This window comes from Lepidochelys kempii, chromosome 5, assembly GCF_965140265.1.
Source record: "Lepidochelys kempii isolate rLepKem1 chromosome 5, rLepKem1.hap2, whole genome shotgun sequence".
NCBI lineage: Eukaryota > Metazoa > Chordata > Testudines > Cheloniidae > Lepidochelys > Lepidochelys kempii.
Genome location: NC_133260.1, coordinates 97,302,513 through 97,323,523, shown reverse-complemented (window position 1 = coordinate 97,323,523; position 21,011 = coordinate 97,302,513). Strand labels below are relative to the sequence as shown.

Below are 21,011 nucleotides of genomic sequence, written 5' to 3'. Positions count from 1 at the left end.
TAACCTACTGGAGTAGACAGTTCAGAGAATGATCTCAAACCAAAGCCATTCTGTGGACAGGAGTGTCAGTGGACAAGAAGCGTATGCTGAGTAAACCAGGAAATGCTATTGGTACACTAGCTAATCTCTACAGCTACATCTAGGCTACGAGCTAAGGGTGTTATTCCCCTGTTCACATACACATACTTGCCCTTGATCTCATTGATCTAGCACAAGTATTATTAGCAGTGTAACTGCATTAGCGTGGGTAGCAGCTGTGGAGGCACAGGCCAAGTACGGACCCCCTGGTTTCAGGCAGGTTTGTACTTGGCACAGTTAAGCCATGACTCCATTGCCACTACTCATGCTATCACAGCAACACTCCTATTTACACTTGCTCTTGTTCAAGGAGAGCTAGCGCGGGGTATGTGTACTCACGCAGGTGAATCACTCCCCTACCTCGTAGTGGAAGCATAGCATAAATAGATAGACTGAAATCTTTAAGATTAATTAAAGAAATGGCCTTGAACAACAACTGCTATAAAATGCTAAGTCAGGACCCCTTTGGAAAGTTAATTTACCATCACACACCATTTTGTAAAAGAGGTGCAAAGTTGCAGTCCTTCCCCTGCGAAAGCCTGATGATAGTCTTCAAAATAACAAAAAAATCCTCATTTTTATAAGACACACTTGGGCTCATAGGACGCACTATGTTACACCTGATAATCTACTCAGTATAAATCAGGAGAAGCTCCACTAAAGTCAGTGGAATTGGGGTTTACCTCAGTGTAAAACTAATGAGAGAGGATATTTAGTGTCTAGGTTCTCTTTGTTAAGATGGCTCAAATCTTCCTTTCTTCTGCAGAAAGAAAGGAGTAAAATTATGCATGCAGTTTTTTGTTTTGTTTTTGCGGGTTGGGGGGGCATTGTTTGTCTTTTTGAGGGTCTCTCAAAGTCACAGGGTTCCTCTCAAACTCAAAAACTTTCTTCAAAATAAGCCAGTCTAAAGATATCCAGTGACCAGTAATGCTCACAGATGCCACAGTATCTAAGTAATGGGGTGAACAGGGAGAATATTCATAGACCTTAAGGCCAGAAGGGACTATCGTGAACATCTAGTCCAGTGGTTCTGAACCTGGTGTAAACGTATCCCTGGGGGTATGCACAAGTCTTCCAGGGGGTACATCAACTTATCTAGATATTTGCCTAGTTTTACAACAGGGTATATAAAAAGCACTCACAAAGTCAGTACAAACTAAAATTTCATACAATGACTTATTTCTACTGCTCTATATACTGAAATGTAAGTATAATATTTATATTCCAATTGATTTATTTTATAATTATATGGTAAAAATGAGAAAGTAAGCAGTTTTTCAGTAATCGTGTGCTGAGACACCTTTGTATTTTTATGTTTGATTTTGTAAGCAAGTAGTTTTTAAGTGAGGTGAAACTGGGGCTACGCAAGACAAATCAGACTCCTGAAAGGGGTACAGTAGTGTGGAAAGTTTAAGAGCCACTGATCTAGTCTGACCTCCTGCATATCACAGGACACAGACCCTCACCCACCCACTTCTATAGTCAGCCCATAACCTCTGGCTGAGTTACTGATGTCCTCAACTCTACACTTAAATACGTCAAGTTACAGAAAATCCACCATTTACCATAGTTCAGATGAGCAAGTGACCCATGTCCCACTCTGCAGAGGAAGGCAAAAAACCCTCTAGGATCTCTGCCAATTTGATCTGGGGGGAAATTCCTTCCCGATCCCAAGTACTGAACCACAGTTCTATATTGTTATTCCTAAGGGGAAAAAAATGCTCATAAAGGTAACAAAAAACAGCATACAGTGAGATGGAACTGGCTTGTGTAGAAGTGTGGCTGCTACTGAATGAGAGATCAGAAATATACTTGTTTTCTCCCAAGAGTATTTCTGGGTACTGGGTAATGGGAATGTTTTGGGGACAGGATCAAAAGCTCATGGTTTCCACATCTGATGCTGCATATTCGCCCCTGATGTAGTAATGATATAATACAAAGAGATCATATCCATGCCCACTGAAGTAAATAGAAAGACTCCCACTGACTTCAATGGGCTCTAGATCAAGCCCTACATATAATCCTAAATTGTAACACACATGAGGTCATCATTCCCACAGAAGCACAGGTTTTAACAGTGGCATTTCTAGAAATGGTATAGAAAAAACAGGGCTGTGACCAAAAGAGAAGGAAAAGCATTGGTGCACATAACAAAATATGTGCCCTAATTATTTGACTAATAATATAACTAATTTGAATTATGGGCCTTCAAATATCTTGGCCCTCATACTTTCCAAACCGGATCTGCTCATCCCTCCTAAACATGAGGTTTTGCTTTTCTGAAGTGGAAAGCCATTTTCACTTTGATAAAACTTTGATGAGCAGAAGGCCTTATGTTTCCTGTCATACTCTGTAAACTTCCTCGTAAAAGAAACAGTAAAACTTTACTGAAAGTACTCAGTAGCAAATATTGATCAGCTTTCCCATATGAATAAGGATCTATCGGGATGTCCAAAATATAAGCAATTCTTTACATGCACTCTCTTTTCAGACCACTGGAAACTACCTCACATACCTGAAAGGATTTTTTCCCCCCACACTAAAGCAGCTACATCTCAGAGCAGCATGCTCAGCAGAACTGGAGACTGGCTGTTCTCTCATGAACACTTGGCTTTCCTTTTTGCTCAGTAAGGGCCTTTTCCAAACGCCACTGAAGTCAATGAGAGTCTTTCCAATTATTTTTCAATGGACTTTGTTTCAGGCCCTTCTTTCACAAACTTCTTCAACACCAACAAGCAACAGATACACTTAGAAAAAAATCTGCAATGCCTCTAATTCACGTATATTTATTTTATTTATTTATTTCAGTTTAATTAATGCCAGGCATAAGCTTTATACACTTTACAAATATTAAAAGCATGGACACAATTTCTTTTCAATTGACATCTATTAAAAAAGCTTTCCCACTCTGCCCCAGTTAATGCACTCCACCAGATCCTTTATATTTCCCCAAAATTTCCTCACCCACCCAGTCAGATGTTATCAACCTACCCCCTCCATAAAAACTACACAGAAAAAAAATAGGCCTTGAAAGACAGTCAACAAAGCTGGGCTTTGTCAGACCACAGACAAGGGGAATAAGTTCCCTACTTGAGAGGTCTCACTGAAAAACTCCTGCCCCCAGCACCCAAATATTGCAGAAGGTTGTATTTGGTCTTTTCCACCTCACTCTTGAAAGGCAGTTTCCCTACCTTGGGGTATATGGAATGCTATGTGGCTTCAGGTGGTTGAAGGTATATATCAGCTTCTGAGCAGCCCTTTGTTGTTGTATTTCCTAAACAAAAACATATGTATAGGTATTACTTTTAAATAAGCCTATTAAGAAAGACCAGAATATATAAAGAAAGTGAGTGTTCCTTACTAATCATAAATAGGAGATGGATTTTTCCATGGCCCTCTCTCCAATAGGGTAGTAACAATAATTAAAGAGCAGGTCACTCCAGGCTGGAAGTGTTTACATGTACCAAACCATTTCATACCTGCCACACTGTACTGGACAGTTTTCCTGCAGGTTTATACTTACCCGCAGGCACAGATGTAACACTGTACCCTCCTGAAAGATCGTCTGCCATGTCTGAACCACCTCAGGAAGAAATGACTTCACAATGAAGACTTGTCCCAACTTCAATACATCATTCTCAGACCAGGTACAAATGACCTTCATGGCTCTCCGGAGACCTCCATCCATCTCCTCCTGGGACAAGACCTGGATCATTGCAGCCATCCCACGCTGTGACCAGGATGACATGCTTTTATCTAGGTTCAAAGGCGAACTCTCTTCTAGCCTATAGATTGTCACCTCCTCTCCAGCTGAGATCAAAAGAAGTTTTATTTATAAATATCACAAATCACAGCAACACCATTTGAAACTTACATTTCTTCCCCTAAAATAGCATATAACTTTCTCACTTTACAGTACTTACCAATATGGGTTTCCACTATGCTAGAAGAGAAACTGTATTCCTGAAATATTATCCAAAGTCTTCTATTGTTCACTAAAGGTGATGTTCAACCCTATTCAGAGGGCCAGCACAAGACCTATGCACCCCTTAAATTACATTGTCTCTTTGTACTGGCCTTCTTCATAGGGATGAATTCCAGCCTTCAGACATGCTTCAATACAAGCAAACTGAGATGATTTAAACCAGTGGATCTTATCAAATACAACTGTGGTCATTTTCTTCTTTTCAGTGGCTTTTCTCAGTGTCAGCAGACTTACTGGATTTTATGGATGATTGGGTCTAAATCTTTTCTTTTAAACACCAGTCTCTTATCTATAATTGGTTAAGCTGAAATTAAATCAAAATACGCTGAGATTTTCTCTCTCCCTCTTAGTCTGTATTTGCATAAAAGAAGAATATTTAGCAAGATTTTTTTTATCTTACAGAAAACAATTAAGATCGATACTACTCATACCGCTTTTCCCTTTTGATCTTGCTCGCTTGTAAGAAGTAACACCTTTAGCTTCATGACAATTGTAAAAGCCAATGGCTAGATTTTGCCACCCTTACTCACATTGAGTAGCACTTTGCTCCGTGACAGTCCCATTGATTTCAGCTGGGTTATTTGAGAAATCAGGCACTAATCAACATGAGCAAGAGAAGCAGAGTCTGGCCCAAACTAACCCACACAGCTGGGAACGAGTCCTCTGAATCTAGAAAAAACATCAGCTTTCCTATACTATTTAGGGTTCTGTTTTAATATAAACTAAAAACTTAGAAGAAATTAAGACAAATAAGCCTGGAGATTTAAGTTTACTATTTTAGATTAAGAATTTGACCTTGTGCCTAGAAATTCCCATGTCATCTCTACTGCACAAAATTTCAGAAATTCTATTCCACTCAACAGCATCATTTTGCATGCAGAAGGCATTTGGTGAGATTCAGCTCAATCTTACACTTTGTCTCACTATGTAGTTATAACGGTATTCTACCCTTGACAGGGGGAAAACTATTCATTATTATCTTCCATAAGCTAATATAACAGGCCAGAGTTTTAAAGCCTGCCCTCCCTTTTTGTGACTGAGATTATTTGCAGAGGCAGTTGATGTAATATGGACATACAAGCATCTGATCTGTGAACACCTTCAGGTTCTTAATATCTTTAACATTGCCTGGAGACACAAATAATTACAGGTGCCACAAAGGAGGCCAGGTATGAGCCAGGCTGAAAATCAGGCCCACTGTATACAAATGTTCAATTGAATAGAATACTGACCAGAATTATTGATAAAATAATTACACATCTACAAGTACCATTTCTATGTCTTAAGTTCTTTTTATACAACATCCAATGGACATATTCTGCAGTAATGGTCCCAGACATGAGGGGTCTGATTCTCCGCTCCATTACACAGATCTTATATCAACTCTGCCAAAGTTGAACCAATTTAAGAGAGTGAAGAATCAGGTCCTAAGTTTTATCATCAAGATGTGGCAGTGTTTGGAGGGCGATTACTGTAGAATACTGCATTATTTCCTTAATAAAACAGGAACTGCTAATAAAATGGATAAAAGAATAAAAATCCTTCAAATTCTGTATCTATCAGTTTTATTGTTTGGCAATCTCTCCACACAAAGGAACTCCACAAGCGGAGGGTGGATTTAAAAACCATACAAAAAAAGCCACACAAATCATGGGTGAGGGAGAAGCAGGGTGAAGAGAAGTCAAGAGGAAAGGGGAGACTTGAAGGAGAGACATGAGCTGACACATTAGATTTCAGTCTCGGCTCATCCTCGGAGACTGGTCTCACGAATTGGCCTGGAAGAAGGACCTGGATCCACAAAGGAACTTAGGCTTTGCAACACTCAGCATTGCAATGCCTAACTTTTAGGCACCTAGAAAAATCACTGGAACAACACTGTGAACCACAAAGCCTGAGCTAGGCACCTGGGCTCCCTACACAATGAATGGGGAGAGACAGTGGCCTAAGAATGAAATCCACAAAAGCCAGCATGCTAGGTGTGGAGCCACCTAAGATAACAAATGGGAGATGCCAACAATAGGGGTGCATCCTAAGATCTTCTCCTCTCAGGGTGTTTGGCACATAAGTATGGGCTGCAGGGAGGTATTTATCTATCTATCCCAGTGGTTGGAGCACTCACTTGGGAAACCCAGGTTTAATTTCTCCCTCTGCCTCATGGGGAGGAAAGATATGAACAGGGGTCTCCCCAGTTTCAGGAAAGTACTTTAGCCACTGAGCTATGGCATATTCTGATGTGTGGGGCTCCCTCAGTCTCTCATGTTGAAGTTGCGGATAAATAATTAAGGAGTCATTGGACTAGGGGAACTGGACCCTGGGTCTCCCAGGTGGATGCCTTAACCACCAGGCTATAGAGTCATGCCCTTTGGCCCAGAGTGGTGGTTACAGAAGTTGTTCCTTTCAGAAAATAAATGTAAGTTATATCTACCTAAATTAATCCAACCTATGAGGTTTCTTAACTGTATTCTTTAAAAAATAATCCATGCTGTGATTATAATATATTCAAAACAGAATAGAGAAACTGGCACTCACCAAAGAACTGGACTGGCGTAAATGGTATAGTCTGAGCAAGCCTCATTAAGTTGTTCCTTTCAACAGCTGCAAACAAAATTGACAGTTCCGCTATGCTGAGCTAGCATTGGCTTGGCTGATTTTCAGAAATATTTGACAGTGTTTTATTGTAATATTACAAAAACAAGTACATTTTGTTGTGACCAGCCTTCCCTCTAGCTATGTATATAGCCTCTAGCACTATAACACCTGAGCATCCACTAAGTGATTATGGATTTAGCTTCACAGTATCTAAGAAGCAGAGAAGTACTGTTAGCCAGAGTTTCCAGAGGTGTGAACTGAGGCACAGAGAGATTAAGTGATTTGCCCAAAGTCACACAGGAAGTCTGTGGTAAAATCCAGAACTGAACCCCGTTTCGCTGACTCCCATCTACTGCCGCAGACACAAGTCCATCCTTGCATTACAGATGAAAAAAATTAACCCAGAAGCCTCCAAAAACATCTTATTTTGGTCAGATTCTAGATTGCGTTGAAAAATATCACCTAATTAAATAACATGCCCAAATATATGCTGAGTCAAATATGTTGCTGGCATAATATTATCAAAGTCAGTGGAGTTGTGCCTGTCCATGGAATGAAAAAAAATGGACACTATACATTGTAACTATGGCACAATCTCTGAACTTCAGATACCTGTATACTTGCTTATGTTTTATCCAAGGTTTCTCATGAAAAGGTCTAAGGTAGTGTGGTAGACAGGGACATCTGCTGGTAGGTTCTGGACAAGTCTCCTCACCCAAAAGCACAGAAACCTGTAGGTTTGAAGCAATCTCTGCGCATTTTCAATTTAGGAATCGAACAGCACAGTGGGCAATCAGTGTCCAAATGATTTATTCCCTGCCAGACTTCCAGTGAGTTCATAAGTATATAAACACAGATTAAGGAGTACAGTACAAATTAACTGAAGAAATCCACTCCAGCAAACCAGAAGAAAGAGGGAAATTGCAGGGAATACTGTCCTTCATCCAGATGGGAGCCGATAGCTATGAACTAACCAGTGCCCCTGTCTTTTCTGGGCATTACAGCTCAGTTCCTGAAGTTTTCATCAGTTGTAAAACTAAAGTTTTTTACTGCCAAGGTCTAGTTTTTTCTTTATGATCATTTGCCAACCAACACTTGAAATGGCCTCAATACCGTGTTAGGTATGAAATTAATATACAGCTTTCACTGGGGTGGGCCCTCGTGTGACTCTACAAAGTGGGAGCCACAGAAGATGACAGGAAAAGAATTAATGTGCTTGTGTTACGGATTCACAGGGTCTGGTGTGCCAGACCCCCAAGGAGCCACACAGTTCAATAGAGGCAGGCCCTTGGCTTCCATGACTCCAAAACTGGGCCTTTGCATGCTAGCAATTCTTGTCTCTCTCTCTCTCTCTCTGTGGCTCCCTGCAGCGAGTCCAGCCAACTGTGGGAGTCGTGTTCTTTACCCATTCAGGACACAATATGCTGAGTAAGTATTTGAAAAGGCTGCCTGGTGTCACAGCAAAGCAAGGTAACAATTTATTAGTCACCTGACATATAGACTCTGAAAGCCCTTAGGTCAGGGGTGGGCAAACTTTTTGGCCCGAGGACCACATCGGGGTGCGAAACAGTGTGGAGGGCCGGGTAGGGAAAGCTGTGGCCCAAAACAGCCTGGCCCCCACCCCCTATCCGCCCCCTCCCACTTCCCGCCCCCCTCAGAGCCCCCGACCCATCCAATCCCCCCTGCTCCTTGTCCCCGACCGCCCCCTCCCAGGACCCCCCACCCCAAACCTGGGATCCCAGCCCCTATCCAACCCCCCATGCTCCCTGTCCCCTGACTGCCCCCCAGTTCCTATCACTCCCCCCGACAGGCCCTCGGGGGACTCCCACGCCCTATCCAACCCCCCCTGTTTCCTGACCCCTGACCGCCCCAGAACCTCCGCCCCATCCAACTGCTCCCTATCCCCCGGAAGCCTCTACCCAACCCTGCCACCACCGCACGTGCCCGCCACCGCTGCCACCCCCTTACATTGCCACTCAGAGCGGCAGGAGCTCGCAGCCCCACTGCCCGCGCAGTGGCGTGGCTGCGAGGGAGCGGGGACAGAGGGGAGGGGCCGGGGGCTAGCCTCCCCGGCCAAGAGCTCAGGGGCTGGGCAGGATGGTCCCTGGGGCTGGATGTGGCCCGCGGGCCATAGTTTGCCCACCTCTGCCTTAGGTCAATTGGAAAGAAAAGGTGAAGACATAATCTAAACAGTCTAAATCCAGTGAACCCTTGAGCCATGCTGCTGTAGGAACCATTTCTGCTTCCTTTCTCTGTCTCTGTTCCTTTGTCTTCAACCCAGGTGAGAATCTGGTCTCTCTAGGCATATGTCTGCACAGCAACTAGACACCCACGGCTGGCCTGTGCCAACTGACTCAGGCTCTCAGGGCTTGGGCTGCAGGGCTGCCTCTTTGCTGTGTAGACTTCTGGGATCAGGCTGGTGCTCAAGCTCTAGGAACTTGAGAGGTGGGAGGGTCCCAGAGCTCGGGCTCCAGGGTGAACCCAGAATGAAGTTACACAGCAATGAAACAACCCTGCAGCCCAAGCCCAAGTCGGCTGGCATCGGCCAGCCACAGGTATCTAATTGCTGACTAGCCATTCCCTATGAGCTCATCTCTTAACACAGCTACTTGACTCCTTTCCCCTATGTTCTCCAGGGCCTTTGCTCTGCTCTTGGCTACTACTGCCTAACGGTTTGTCTCCACTGCAATGTAAACCCAGAGTTAGTAGAACTTGAGTTAGCAGACTCTGGATTTGTTAACTTAGGACGTTAGTGTCTACACACATTTGTAACCTCAGGTTAGGAATTGCTGAACCGTGGGACCCAACCTGAGGTTCCAGCATCTACACTGCATTATGCCAACTTGAGTCCTGCCACCCATATCCTAGGCTTCCGAGCACCCTCCCAAAATGTGGCCGCTCTAGCCCTTTGTTCATGGTGTAATGTGGGAAAACTTGACTGTCCACCAAACCTGACTGTCCAGAGAACAAAAAAAGTCCAACTGTGGGATTGTGGAATGCTTTTAGTGGATGCCAAGAGCATGAGTCCTGTCGGGCTGCATCTACACTGCAAAGCAATAGGGCTTGAATCCTGGGTCCCAGCTTGATACAGGCTCGGACCCTCCACTCACGTGGGGTTCTGGGACTCTGGGTCCAATCCCTGGGTTAGCATGATTTGTGTGTAGATACATGGAAGGAGAGTTAGGCTTGAGCCTGAGTGTGAACCCTGGGCTTATATTGCAGTGTAGACATACCCTAAGTGTGAATATCTCAGACACTAGGATAGCCATTGTCTCTTCTGGATCCTCCATTCAATGCATAGGCTCTATTCAGTTTGTTAGTGACTCTGATTTCCAATCAAATAGCTACATGAGTCCAACACCTTGTCCCTTTCATCTATATTCAATTCATATTAGTACAAAGCACAGAGGGAAACTGAGGCATGCATAAGAATAAAAAAATATTACCAGAATTTCCACAGCTTAAAATCCGGTGCAGTTGCTCAGCTGTCATTCAAGTACCTCCTGCTTACCTGAATAATGATGGTGCAGGTCCTGAGGTGTTTTCAAGGAAACTGAGATTTCTGAAATTATTTTAAAAGGATCATTATGTTAATTATGGTAGCAGAGATAAATGCATGATTTTGAATTTATTCCCTTCAAGTTTGTCATGAAACAGATTAATCAGAATTACTGGCTCAGCATTCTAAAGAGAGGAATCACTAATTGACATTAAGTATGTTGTAATGTATGGTATATGTTGGCAGTTTTCAGTTATCAATTTAATATAGCCATCCGAGTTATTTATATAAGGAAATGAAGGGAGACTAGCAATATTAACCTCAAGGACATGTCGTTCCTCTAAACCAGTTACACCTCTGGGATGTTAAAAGCACTTTCCTGTCCATCATGCTTCACAGAATCCCAAAGGCATGATTTTTGCAACTCTATACGTAGTCATTATGCATTCCATTAACTGTACTATTACATTGAAGTTATAATAATACAGGTCCAGTAACCTATGACATCTAAAATGCTGTAAAAATATAAACAAGTAATTTATTGGCAAAATTAAAGAGACTCTGTCAAGTCAAATTTGGTCCCAAATCTATGTTTTATAAAACAAGCCATTATATTATTTAAGACTAATAGAAATGTTTCCATTATCTGTTTTAATTTATTTTGTTCCAGTTTATTTTTGTTCCAGTAAAGGAAGTTTACTGACCTTATAGTAACTGGAGTTTTTTGTATTCACTGTGGGTGCACATGCTCTCTATGTGCCCAGGATCAGGGATACTTTGGGAAAGATGATATAAGGTGGATCTGCAATAAGGGCCCCAAGTTTGCCTGTCTTTCTGATTGGTGTGATAACCATGAGGAGGGCTACCTTCATTGATAAATGTAATGGGAAGCAGGAGGCCAAGGTTCAAACAATGAATCCTTTAGATAGAGAGAACCAGGTTCAAACTCCTAGCCAGCACTGACCTTGACACCAGTGGAAATGTTCCCATAAATGCATTTTTTTTAAATTATTGTTGTAGGGTGGGTAAAAATTGAACAGTTTTTTCCACTGGGGGATGGAAGGCATTAAAGGCTGCGAGACGTACTCACCATGAACTCAGTGAGAGGCCCAAAGATTTTAAGGAGAGAAGATAGTCCAGGATAAGGGGAATTCTAACCTCTTCTGGGAACAATTGATGTTCATGGCACCAAAGGGAAAGGGCTTCCATTTGGCTATGTAACACATCTTCGTGGAGGGCTTCCTGCTATTGAGGAAGATGGCTCAGACCTTCTTCAAGCAGGATCTCTCTAACCCCATTGCCCATCCAAAAGCCAAGCTGTCAGATGGAGAGGTGTGGGATTGGGATAGATGGAGAAGTGCTGGGTTGGGATGATTGGTTCTGCCCCCATTCTGTGACAGTAGATTTGGTGACGTCTGAAAGTGAATGCATGGATGGGAGCTCACCTGGAGAGCCATCATAACTCAAAACTGCTTCAGCCACCAAGAGCTATTAAGATTACTGTCACCTTGATTTTTCTGAGGATGCATGGTAGGATGGAGATGGGTCAAAAGGCATACATCAGTGGATCTGACCACTGTATTAGGAAGGCATGCCCTCTGGAGCTTCATCCCTGTGCATTAGGAGAACAGTAAATTCTTGTTTGCCTGGGTTGGCAAAGAGGTCCCAAGATTGAGACAAAGATGGAGACTGAAGTCAGATCTGTTGTTCCATGGATGAGTTCCATTTCCATTCATGGCTCTCATGAAAATGCCTGATGAGGCTGTCTGTTAGGGAGTTCATTATCCGTGGTAGGTGCGCTACCAAGAGGGTGAGATGACTGTGGAAGTATCAATTCCATATCTGTGCCGCCTCCCTGCAGCGTGGTGTGCACCTGGCTCCCCCTCTTTATATAGTAAACCATTGTCATATTGTTTGACCTGACTTGTATGAGTGAATCGGATGAAAGGCAGGAATTGCTGACACGCTCTGTGTACTGCTCATAGCTGGAGGTGGTTGATGTGGCACATGGACTCTTGTGGCATCCAGGAACCCTGAGCTGTATGGTTGTCCAGGATATGTGTAGACTGCCAGCCTTGAGCAGGGCTGGAGGAAAACTTGCTGGAGTCTCTGGTATGGAATCTGTCAGTGCAGTCCCCGGCCCACTGCCCAGGGCAGGTGGAGGGTCCATGCTCCGTACAGCTGCCTGGGTGGCTCTTACCCCAACCCAGCTTTAGCTGGGGGGTGGGGCCTCGGAGCCGCAGCCTGGCCATGGTAAGGGACACCAGGGAAGCAGTGCGGAGCCGCAGACCCTCCGTCTGCCCTGGGCGGGGGGCCTGCTAGGCGAGGACACGGGCCGGGGGCTGCTCTCGGACCCCCCACCCTGGTCAGGTGGAGGGTCCATGGTGGCCACAGGTGCCTGGGTTTCCCAAATGGGCTCCAATTGCCAGCCTGGCTGGTGGAAGGGCCTTAGAGGGGAGAAGAGGGGCAGGGGCAGGACCCATGGCGAAAAGTGGATGGGCCAGGCCATTGATTCCACCCAAAATTATTGATTCCACCCAAAATTCTCTTGTAATGATAGGAGGACATAAAATATGTTCAAAACCTTTTTAAGGAATTAAAAGCCAGTCTGCTCTTCGAGAAACTTGCATTTTTAAAAAATGTGACCAGTTGCAACAAAATTCAACTCGATGGTGTCTCTTTAGTATGTGACTGTAGCATCCGCAGCCCAAATACCCATTGTACTACCCATTGTGAGCATAAACTTGACTAAAAAAGGCTACATACAAATGTTCTACATTTGTTGGACAAAGTCATCCTTCTGATTCTTGAGTGAATATCAAAGAAGTTTGAAAACGTATTTACCATCTTTGACATTGAACTCCTGCACTGACAATCCCACAGTGGACCAGATCCTTCAATGAGAGTTCAACATGCAGAGGAATTGCAAAACTGAACCCAATACCACTTACTAGAGAGATGGCTGCAACCATGACTGTGCTTAGAAACACGCATTGTAATCAGAAATGTTATGCTAGACTTAACCCTCAGATATATGTCAAGCTTCCTATTTAACCCAATGGAACTCTCTTGCAATCCAAAGGATAGAATTCATCTGTCTCTTTTTAAGCACAGCATAGTTAATTCCTGCTGAAAAGTGTGTGATATTTTATATTGCTGGGCTGAGCAAAATAGATGGAAATTTCCTTTAGCATGAGGAAAACATATTATCACATTATTTGTAGTAAACTGCAAAGAATCTGTTCTTTCTGTTGGGTATTAATTATTGTTAACCCTCTTCCTGTTTACCCTCCATGCTTACAATAGAATCACTGGTCACGTATTTCAGTGAATTGTGAAAGTAGGATTTACAAATAAGAATTAAAGACAAGTAATAATCAATCAAAAACTTACTGTCAATGCCGCTTGAACTTCTGAACCTGTTTTAGAATCAACAATAGGAAATTATGCTTCAAACTTTTCTGTGATTAAACAAGAATGACATGAAAGGATTTGAACTATGTGAATTCAAACTCACAAAGATTTAAACTCACTTCATAAAACACAAGAACCACTAGCATAAAGTTGTTTTTTGCTTTGACATACAGCTGATCATTTGTTACTAAGGAACAGAAGTATTTCTCTGCATTTTCCCCTCTCTGATTTGTGCTTACAATTCTGGGTCACTGTCTTGTTTAGATAATAACAATATTGTTTAAAGAGCACTTCAATCAGATATGAGTGGTGGGTGGGTGTATTGTTTGTTTGCTTTTTAATTTTAACCTACGTTTTGATGTACCGACTGGTATGTGTCTCACTGCCCTCTACAGGATGAAATCAGACTTGCTCAATTTTTTGCAGTTGCCTTGCACTTTGTTAGCTGATCTATAGGGAGGCTATACTGTAAACCCTACTGCTTCTGATATTTAACAGTCTCTGTTGCCTCAAGTTGATGGAAGCTTTTTGCTTGAGGGAGGGGATAAAAAGACAAAAGATTATGGGCATGATTCTCCTCTCACACGGGTGTAAATCAAGACTAATTCTACTGAAGTCAGACCAGTGTAAGTGACAGCAGCATTAGCCCTGTGAGTTCAGTTCTCAGTTTAGCATGTATGCAGGTTGGCTACTGCCTGCAAGTATGCCACAATGGACTGTTAAAAAGAACAGTATTTTTTCCCTGTCCCATGTTGAAATCATGGAATGTGGCAATTGCTTTGTGCCTTTTATTTATTTTATCAGGGATGTTACTAAGTAGTGGGGATGTATACTGCAGTGATGAACTTGAGAGGCAGAGAGAGAGGGAGAAAGAGAAGCACACATGAAAGCATTCCAAATATTAAGATAATTATCAAGCAAGCTGAAAAAACATCCAAGAGGTTTGAAGAAATTAACAAGAAAACTGAAGACACTTTTCAAGCCAGTCTGATTTTATTTCACTTTGATCAGAGATAAACCACCACCAAAATCTCTTTATAGAAAGCAAGTCAAATATTTTGCAAATGCAGACAGACTTATTGCCAATGCAGAGTTGATACAAAGGATTTTAATCAGAGAATGACAGCCTTTCAGGATTTTTGCTATTTTAAAAAGAAATATACAATGTATGCAGCAAAAGCAAATGTTGCCTTTCACACTCTAGTAGATTAGAATAAGTAGTTAAGATCCTGTGGTGACTGAATGAGAAAATTAGATAATACTGGGATACAAAAAGATAAAAGTATCTATGTTCCTTCTAAAATTAGAAGTTATATTGGAATTAATAACCTTTTATAATTAAACAAAAAAGCTTTATTTTATTGAAAAAAGTCTGTTTTACATATGCACAGATTCCTCATGCTAAATGTGTTATAGAACTAAAATGGAAATCTGCAGTATCTACAGAACTGGGTTACAATAGAGTCTGCTTTTGTAGGTATGCAGCAAGTATCTTAAAATAGTTAGGAATACATACAAGGAATTCCTGCTCAGATTATTCTTCCTGGTGGTCCCAATCATGCTATTAGTCAAATCCTGAGAAGAAGAAAAATGATGTTACGGGTACAGTCTATATATCACTGTCCTACGTATATAATCAGAGCAACTCATAAAGCTTCCAATCCTGCAAATACTTATGCATGTACTTAATTTGACTACCGTGAGTAGTCCCACAGAAACCTAAGTGTTTCACAGCTCTATTAAACCAACACTGATTTGGAATATGAAATTGTCCTGGTTGCAATTTTCTATAGAATCTCCATGCATTTAGGTAGATAGTAGAATAATTTAAGTGATCTAGTTATATCAGACTGCACCATGAAAAAACTCTAAATGTACATGGAAGTATTTTGCAGCATAAAAACTAGTAGGGAATTTCCCTTTATAGCAGAAAAATGAAATATATGAAATATAAATATTTAATGAATAAGATGTGTCCTACAGTGTTACACTAGAAAGGTGTGACCAACTGGGGGATTTGCTTAATGGTTTGCATGAATACTGTGTCTCCGTTTTCCCTATGTGCTGTACGTTTAACGAGGTGGTGGGAGAGGGTGTTTGTTGTTGCAGAGGACCAGGTGAGACCTCGCCTAGCCGCCTGGACCCTGGCTTGGACACAGTGGAACTTAGCAACTGGTGACCCGGAGGCCCACCCCATCTGGAAGCCAGCTGGGTTTGTCCAGTGAGAGAATAAAGGGCGGAAGAGAGAGGGTCCAGGTGATCTGGTTGCCCAGGAAAGAAGACAAAAGACGGAGGAAGGGCTTTTGGGGAAGGTGATATAGGGTGGTTAGCTGGAAAGAGGTCGCTTCTGGATTGGTACAAAGAGCAGCCTGAGCCCACCTGGGCGTTGGATGGGCCCAGATGGACTATGCTGAAATTTTCTATGTTTGAGGCCCTGAGAACTTTCTGTGCTGTGTTCAGATGCACAATAAACCCTTCTTTTTTACACTGGCTGAGAGTAACTGCAATCTAGAGAGCGGGTTTGCATTGCTCTGTCGGGGTGTGGAGGCCCTGGGGTTCCAGAGTGAATGGACTCCCTGAGGGGGCTCACAGAGAGACATAGGCATGCTGAAGGCTCAGAGGTGCAGTTCCAAGAGGTGGTGGAGCCCAAGGCTTAATGCCCCAGAGTGAGACTCCTGAGGCGGGCTGTCAGACTGAAGGGGGTTCTTCCCAGGAACCTTACAGAGCTGAGAGAGCATGGGTCCTGTGAGGCCATGACACAAAGGAAACACATCTCACATCTAACAGTTTGAAGCACCAAGCATGGTGTATTTTTAAGAACATTGGAGTTTTTCAATATGATATTTAGATTTTATATATTTCATTTCTGTCAGTCGAAGGTTCTTAGTCCCTTTAATAGTGCAAAACCTTCCAGCTACATCAGGGAAAATGCTCCTATAGAACAATCTGATTTTGGAATATTCTCTTGTATTAGTCAGATATTTCAATATTCCTCTGAAAAATCTGACCAAGGCAAATTCCTTTCCCCAAAGAAGAGTGCACCAGGATTCAAATAAAAAGATCAGAGACAAGCTTTTAAGACAAACTAGATAAAACTAATCTTTAAATATTGCCTTAAATTTAGTTTTAAAATTAACTCTCTCAGATGTTCTCCCATGTTTTAATTCAGGAGATTACTTTTTGCATGAAAGTTCCTCTGGTAACAGGTGACCTCCCCACCCACAATCCATTGGTTTGTTCTCAAAATGTTTCATCTTGTTAGGCATAACAAAAGACCTGTGGACCAATGTTGATCCACAGATCGGTCTGAGAAGAACTAACCCAGGGAAAACTCATTTCTTAAAAATATATTGTGCCCTATTTTAAAGATTTATTGTCAAATTGACTTAAACCCCAAAATTAATGTTTTACAGAATCTAGGATCAGTAGAAATGTTTCTATAATTTCTTTTCTTCAATATAAAATTCTTTTGTTTAAACTTGCTCTGTTGTGTTTGGAACTCGAACTACAACACTCTGAAACCACAGGAGAGTCAAAAAGTGAAACTGACAAGAAACAAAAGTTCATCTAATCTACTTTCATGGTCTAAGGAAAAAAGCTAAAAGTAACAACAAATAGCATTTATAGTGAACAGTAACTTTTTAAAAAAAAAAAAAAAGAATCAGGCAAGGAAATGTGCTCCCTTCTCTAAAATGAATTACTCTTGAGAAAGGAAGAAGAATGGATAATTTCCCAACTTCAGTTCTCAATTTATTCCTTGTTAATTTCCATTCCTACCCCTGGTCTACCTCCTGCAATGAGTTGAAAGATGCAATTTGTGCCGTCATCCAGGCCATTTAAGAACAGAGATTTCTGCAAGCCAGTTTCTTGCCCACATTCTTTTCTGAACTATGGGCCAGATCTTCGGCAGATGTAAATTCCCATTGCTGCATTAACGTCAATGGAGACATGCTGATTTACACAAGCTAAGGATCTGGACCTATATCATAGAAGATTAGGGTTGGAAGAGACCTCAGGAGGTCATCTAGTCTAACCCCGTGCTCAAAGCAGGACCAAGACCAACTAAATCATCCCAGCCAGGGCTTTGTCAAGCCAGGCCTTAAAAACCTCTAAGGATGGAGATTCCACCACCTCCCCAAGTAACCCATTCCAGTGCTTCACCACCCTCCTAGTGAAACAGTGTTTCCTAGTATCCAACCTAGACCTCCCCACTGCAACTTGAGACCATTGCTCCTTGTTCTGTCATCTGCCACCACTGAGAACAGCTGAGCTCCATCCTCTTTGGAACCCCACTTCAGGTAGTTGAAGGCTGCTATCAAATCCCCCCTCACTCTTCTCTTCTGCAGACTAAACAAGCCCAGTTCCCTCAGTCTCTCCTCATAAATCATGTGCCCCAGCCCCCTGATCATTTTTGTTGCCTTCCACTGGACTCTCTCCAATCTGTCAACATCCTTTCTGTATTGGGGGGCTCAAAACTGGATGCAATACTCCAGATGTAGCCTCACCAGTGCTGAACAGAGGGGAATAATCACTTCCCTCAATCTGCTGGCAATGCTCCTACTAATGCAACCCAATATGCCATTAGCCTTCTTGGCAACAAGGGCACACTGTTGAATCATATCCAGCTTCTCATCCACTGTAATTCCCAGGTCCTTTTCTGCAGAACTGCTGCTTAGCCAGTCGGTCATATAAGGTTGCAAATCAGTTCTGACAAATCATAATTTTTTAAAAGCCAGAGATTAAGAAAACCACTCTAAATACAGTAGGAAACATCTTTGCACTAGAAATATTTAACTCTCACTTTACATGAAATAAATATGGTCACCTAATAGCTAAGAAGATGAACTTGCCAAAGGTTGCCTTGGTTCTCTAATCACCTCTGCTCACACATTCTACATCAGACTGTGTATTTGCTTAATGGCCTAGAGTATTACTAATAAATGCTCACCTTTCTGACCATTGTCTTCATACACACTCCCATTTCTTGATTCACTAGTTTAATATCCTACTTTATTAATTGTTGCTAAGTATTAATAGCTGTTAAGTATTCATTTACTACCAAAGATGTGGCTTGCCAGCATGAAATGAAATTTCACACACATCAAAAGGTGTCTCATTAGACAGAAGCTCAGCTGGTGAAAATCAGTGTAGCTCTATGGAAGCTACAATAATTTATATGAAGATTTGGCCCATGATATGTCCTCAGGTCTTACCTCTTGAGACTGCCTCAGAGAGTCACAGATTTGCAAAGAGCGCCTACCAGTTTCTTGATTTTTCATTTTCTGGTGCATATAACTGAGACGTTCCAAACCTAACCAAGAAAGTAATCAGAGAAAATATATTTCTAAAACTGAAATGAAAAGCATTATTACTGTAAAATAAACACCCATAAAATATCTGTATGATGTATTACTCTAGAAGCCAACAATATAAAAGCAACAATGGAATTTCACAAAAGTGAAGTAGATTGTTCCCACTTTCTCTTAGCCTACAGGTTCCAGTGTAGCTCGGGTCTTCTCATACTATGATCTGTAGAGCACCACTGCTCCATGGTGCTTTTCCTGGTGGTCTGCAAAATGTAATCTAAGAGCTGTGTAGAGACAGAGTCAGGAGATAAGATGATCTGTTGGAGGATCTCACTCTTAAAATGAGGCCTGTATAATGAAAAAGCTAGAGAATCACTGCTATACAAGAGTCCGAAATGTCATTCCTCAAAACTTGAACTAGACCTGAAGAAGAGCTCTGTGTCGCTCAGAAGCTTGGCTCTCTCAACAGAAGTTGGTCCAGTTAAAGTTATTACCTTACCCATCTTCTGTCTCTAATATCCTGGGACCAACATGGCTACAACTACACTGCACACATTACTTAGAACTTATCACTCAAATACAGGTGACATAAATTTACTTCTCCATGAAGAATGTATTCTGAGCAATGACATCTGAGTACTCTAAGAATTTATGGCCAATTATCCATTATGCTGCAAATGGAAAATGGAAGGTTGGTACATCAAATGGATGAAAATTACCAAAAACCAACTAATCGACGCATTATCATAGTAATACCTATGACCACAAACCTCTGCAAAAATTACCAATAGCAGCTAGATTGTGCTTGTACAGTGAGATGCTGTGATACTCCAGAAATTCCCCAGGCCAGGAATCATGCCTCACAGAGACACAGTTCAGTTCCCTAATCCCTGTTTACTCCTGAGAGGTAGTAATCTGCTACTGTACCACAAAAATAGCAAGTTACTCCCCCAACTCCTGGAACAGCTCAGCAGTGGTGGCCAGCAAACTGGAGGAAGATGAAGCCCAGGGTCCACCCACTCCATGCTTCTGTCTCCCCATCCCTCTGTTTGAGGGGTATGTGTATGTACAGTGTCTGTTCACAATCTGACCCTATAATTTGCCTCCTGAGGTGGTACTGGTTCATGACACTTTAGACTCATGCACTGTTACTGGTTTATTCAGGAGTTCTGAGCTTCATCAGCTGAAGAGTGTTACATACTTAGCTGATTGAAATTAGATGCAGTTAGCCAGTTCTTGTTGTATTTCTCTTCACCCAAGAAACAGCTTTCTGCTGGCTCTGAACTCATTTGAGTGGTCTGGGGACAACCATCCACTGTAATCATCTGGCAGGGGACAGAAAAAATTTTACTCAATATTTTAAGACAAACAGCTCTGCAGCTCCTCTGTAGCATGGTTCTTAGAATCACTGCAAGAGGAATGCCAGCAATAATTATTTTCACTTGTATAAGGTCTCAAAATGCTTTACAAACAATATGAAATAAGTCTCAAAATACCTCCATGAGAAAGAGAAGTGCAGTGTACCTTAGATATCCTAACCTCCCCTATCCAAACACCTCTGGAATGCCCCTTGTGCCCTGTTTCAGATTTCAGACCTTCAGAAAAATGATGCTCAAGTAACAGAAGTGGTTTACCAGCTTTGCCCAAGGCCAAACAATTGAACAGGGGCAGTGCAGGGAAGATCAGAGGCTGTGAGGGAAGCAAAGCTGGCTGAAGTGCTTATATGGTAAAGCAATTCAGCACATAATATTTTGTGGAAAATCAGAGAGGAACTTGAAGATTTTGGTGTCCTATGGGTCTTTCAGATAACTCAGGATACACTGTATTATTCTTCCCTTACTATAGATTGGTGAACTGAAACACAGAAAATTGATCAATATTAGCTGGCAAGTGACAGGACAGAGGACGAAACCTAGGGTTTTCTCTCTCCTAGATTCCAGCTCTAACCTCTATGAAATATAATAATTGAGAAAAATATATTCTGTATTTGTTACATGTTGCAGAAAAAAACCCGCTGCACATGTATAGAAAAGGTTACAAAGCTGGTCAGCTGATATTTAAAATGAAAGTCCTGTGACTTTTTAATACACAATCTTTAAAATATAATTGCTTATCATGCTGTCTAGTGATGGGAATCAGC

General features: G+C 42.0%; 1 protein-coding gene across 4 annotated transcripts in view; it reads right to left on the bottom strand.

Annotated features, from left to right (window-relative positions):
- TRPM6 (transient receptor potential cation channel subfamily M member 6) overlaps window positions 1–21,011 on the bottom strand; it is a 161,114-nt gene that overhangs the window by 14,086 nt on the left and 126,017 nt on the right. For all 4 annotated transcript variants that reach the window (XM_073345123.1, XM_073345124.1, XM_073345125.1 and 1 more), the window contains 8 exons: window positions 20,073–20,196; window positions 18,779–18,876; window positions 15,082–15,140; window positions 13,545–13,570; window positions 10,164–10,214; window positions 6,593–6,658; window positions 3,602–3,888; window positions 3,270–3,352 (listed from right to left, as the gene is read on the bottom strand). In XM_073345123.1, coding sequence (XP_073201224.1) covers window positions 3,270–3,352; window positions 3,602–3,888; window positions 6,593–6,658; window positions 10,164–10,214; window positions 13,545–13,570; window positions 15,082–15,140; window positions 18,779–18,876; window positions 20,073–20,196 — 794 coding nt within the window. The remainder of the gene's footprint in view (window positions 1–3,269; window positions 3,353–3,601; window positions 3,889–6,592; window positions 6,659–10,163; window positions 10,215–13,544; window positions 13,571–15,081; window positions 15,141–18,778; window positions 18,877–20,072; window positions 20,197–21,011) is intronic.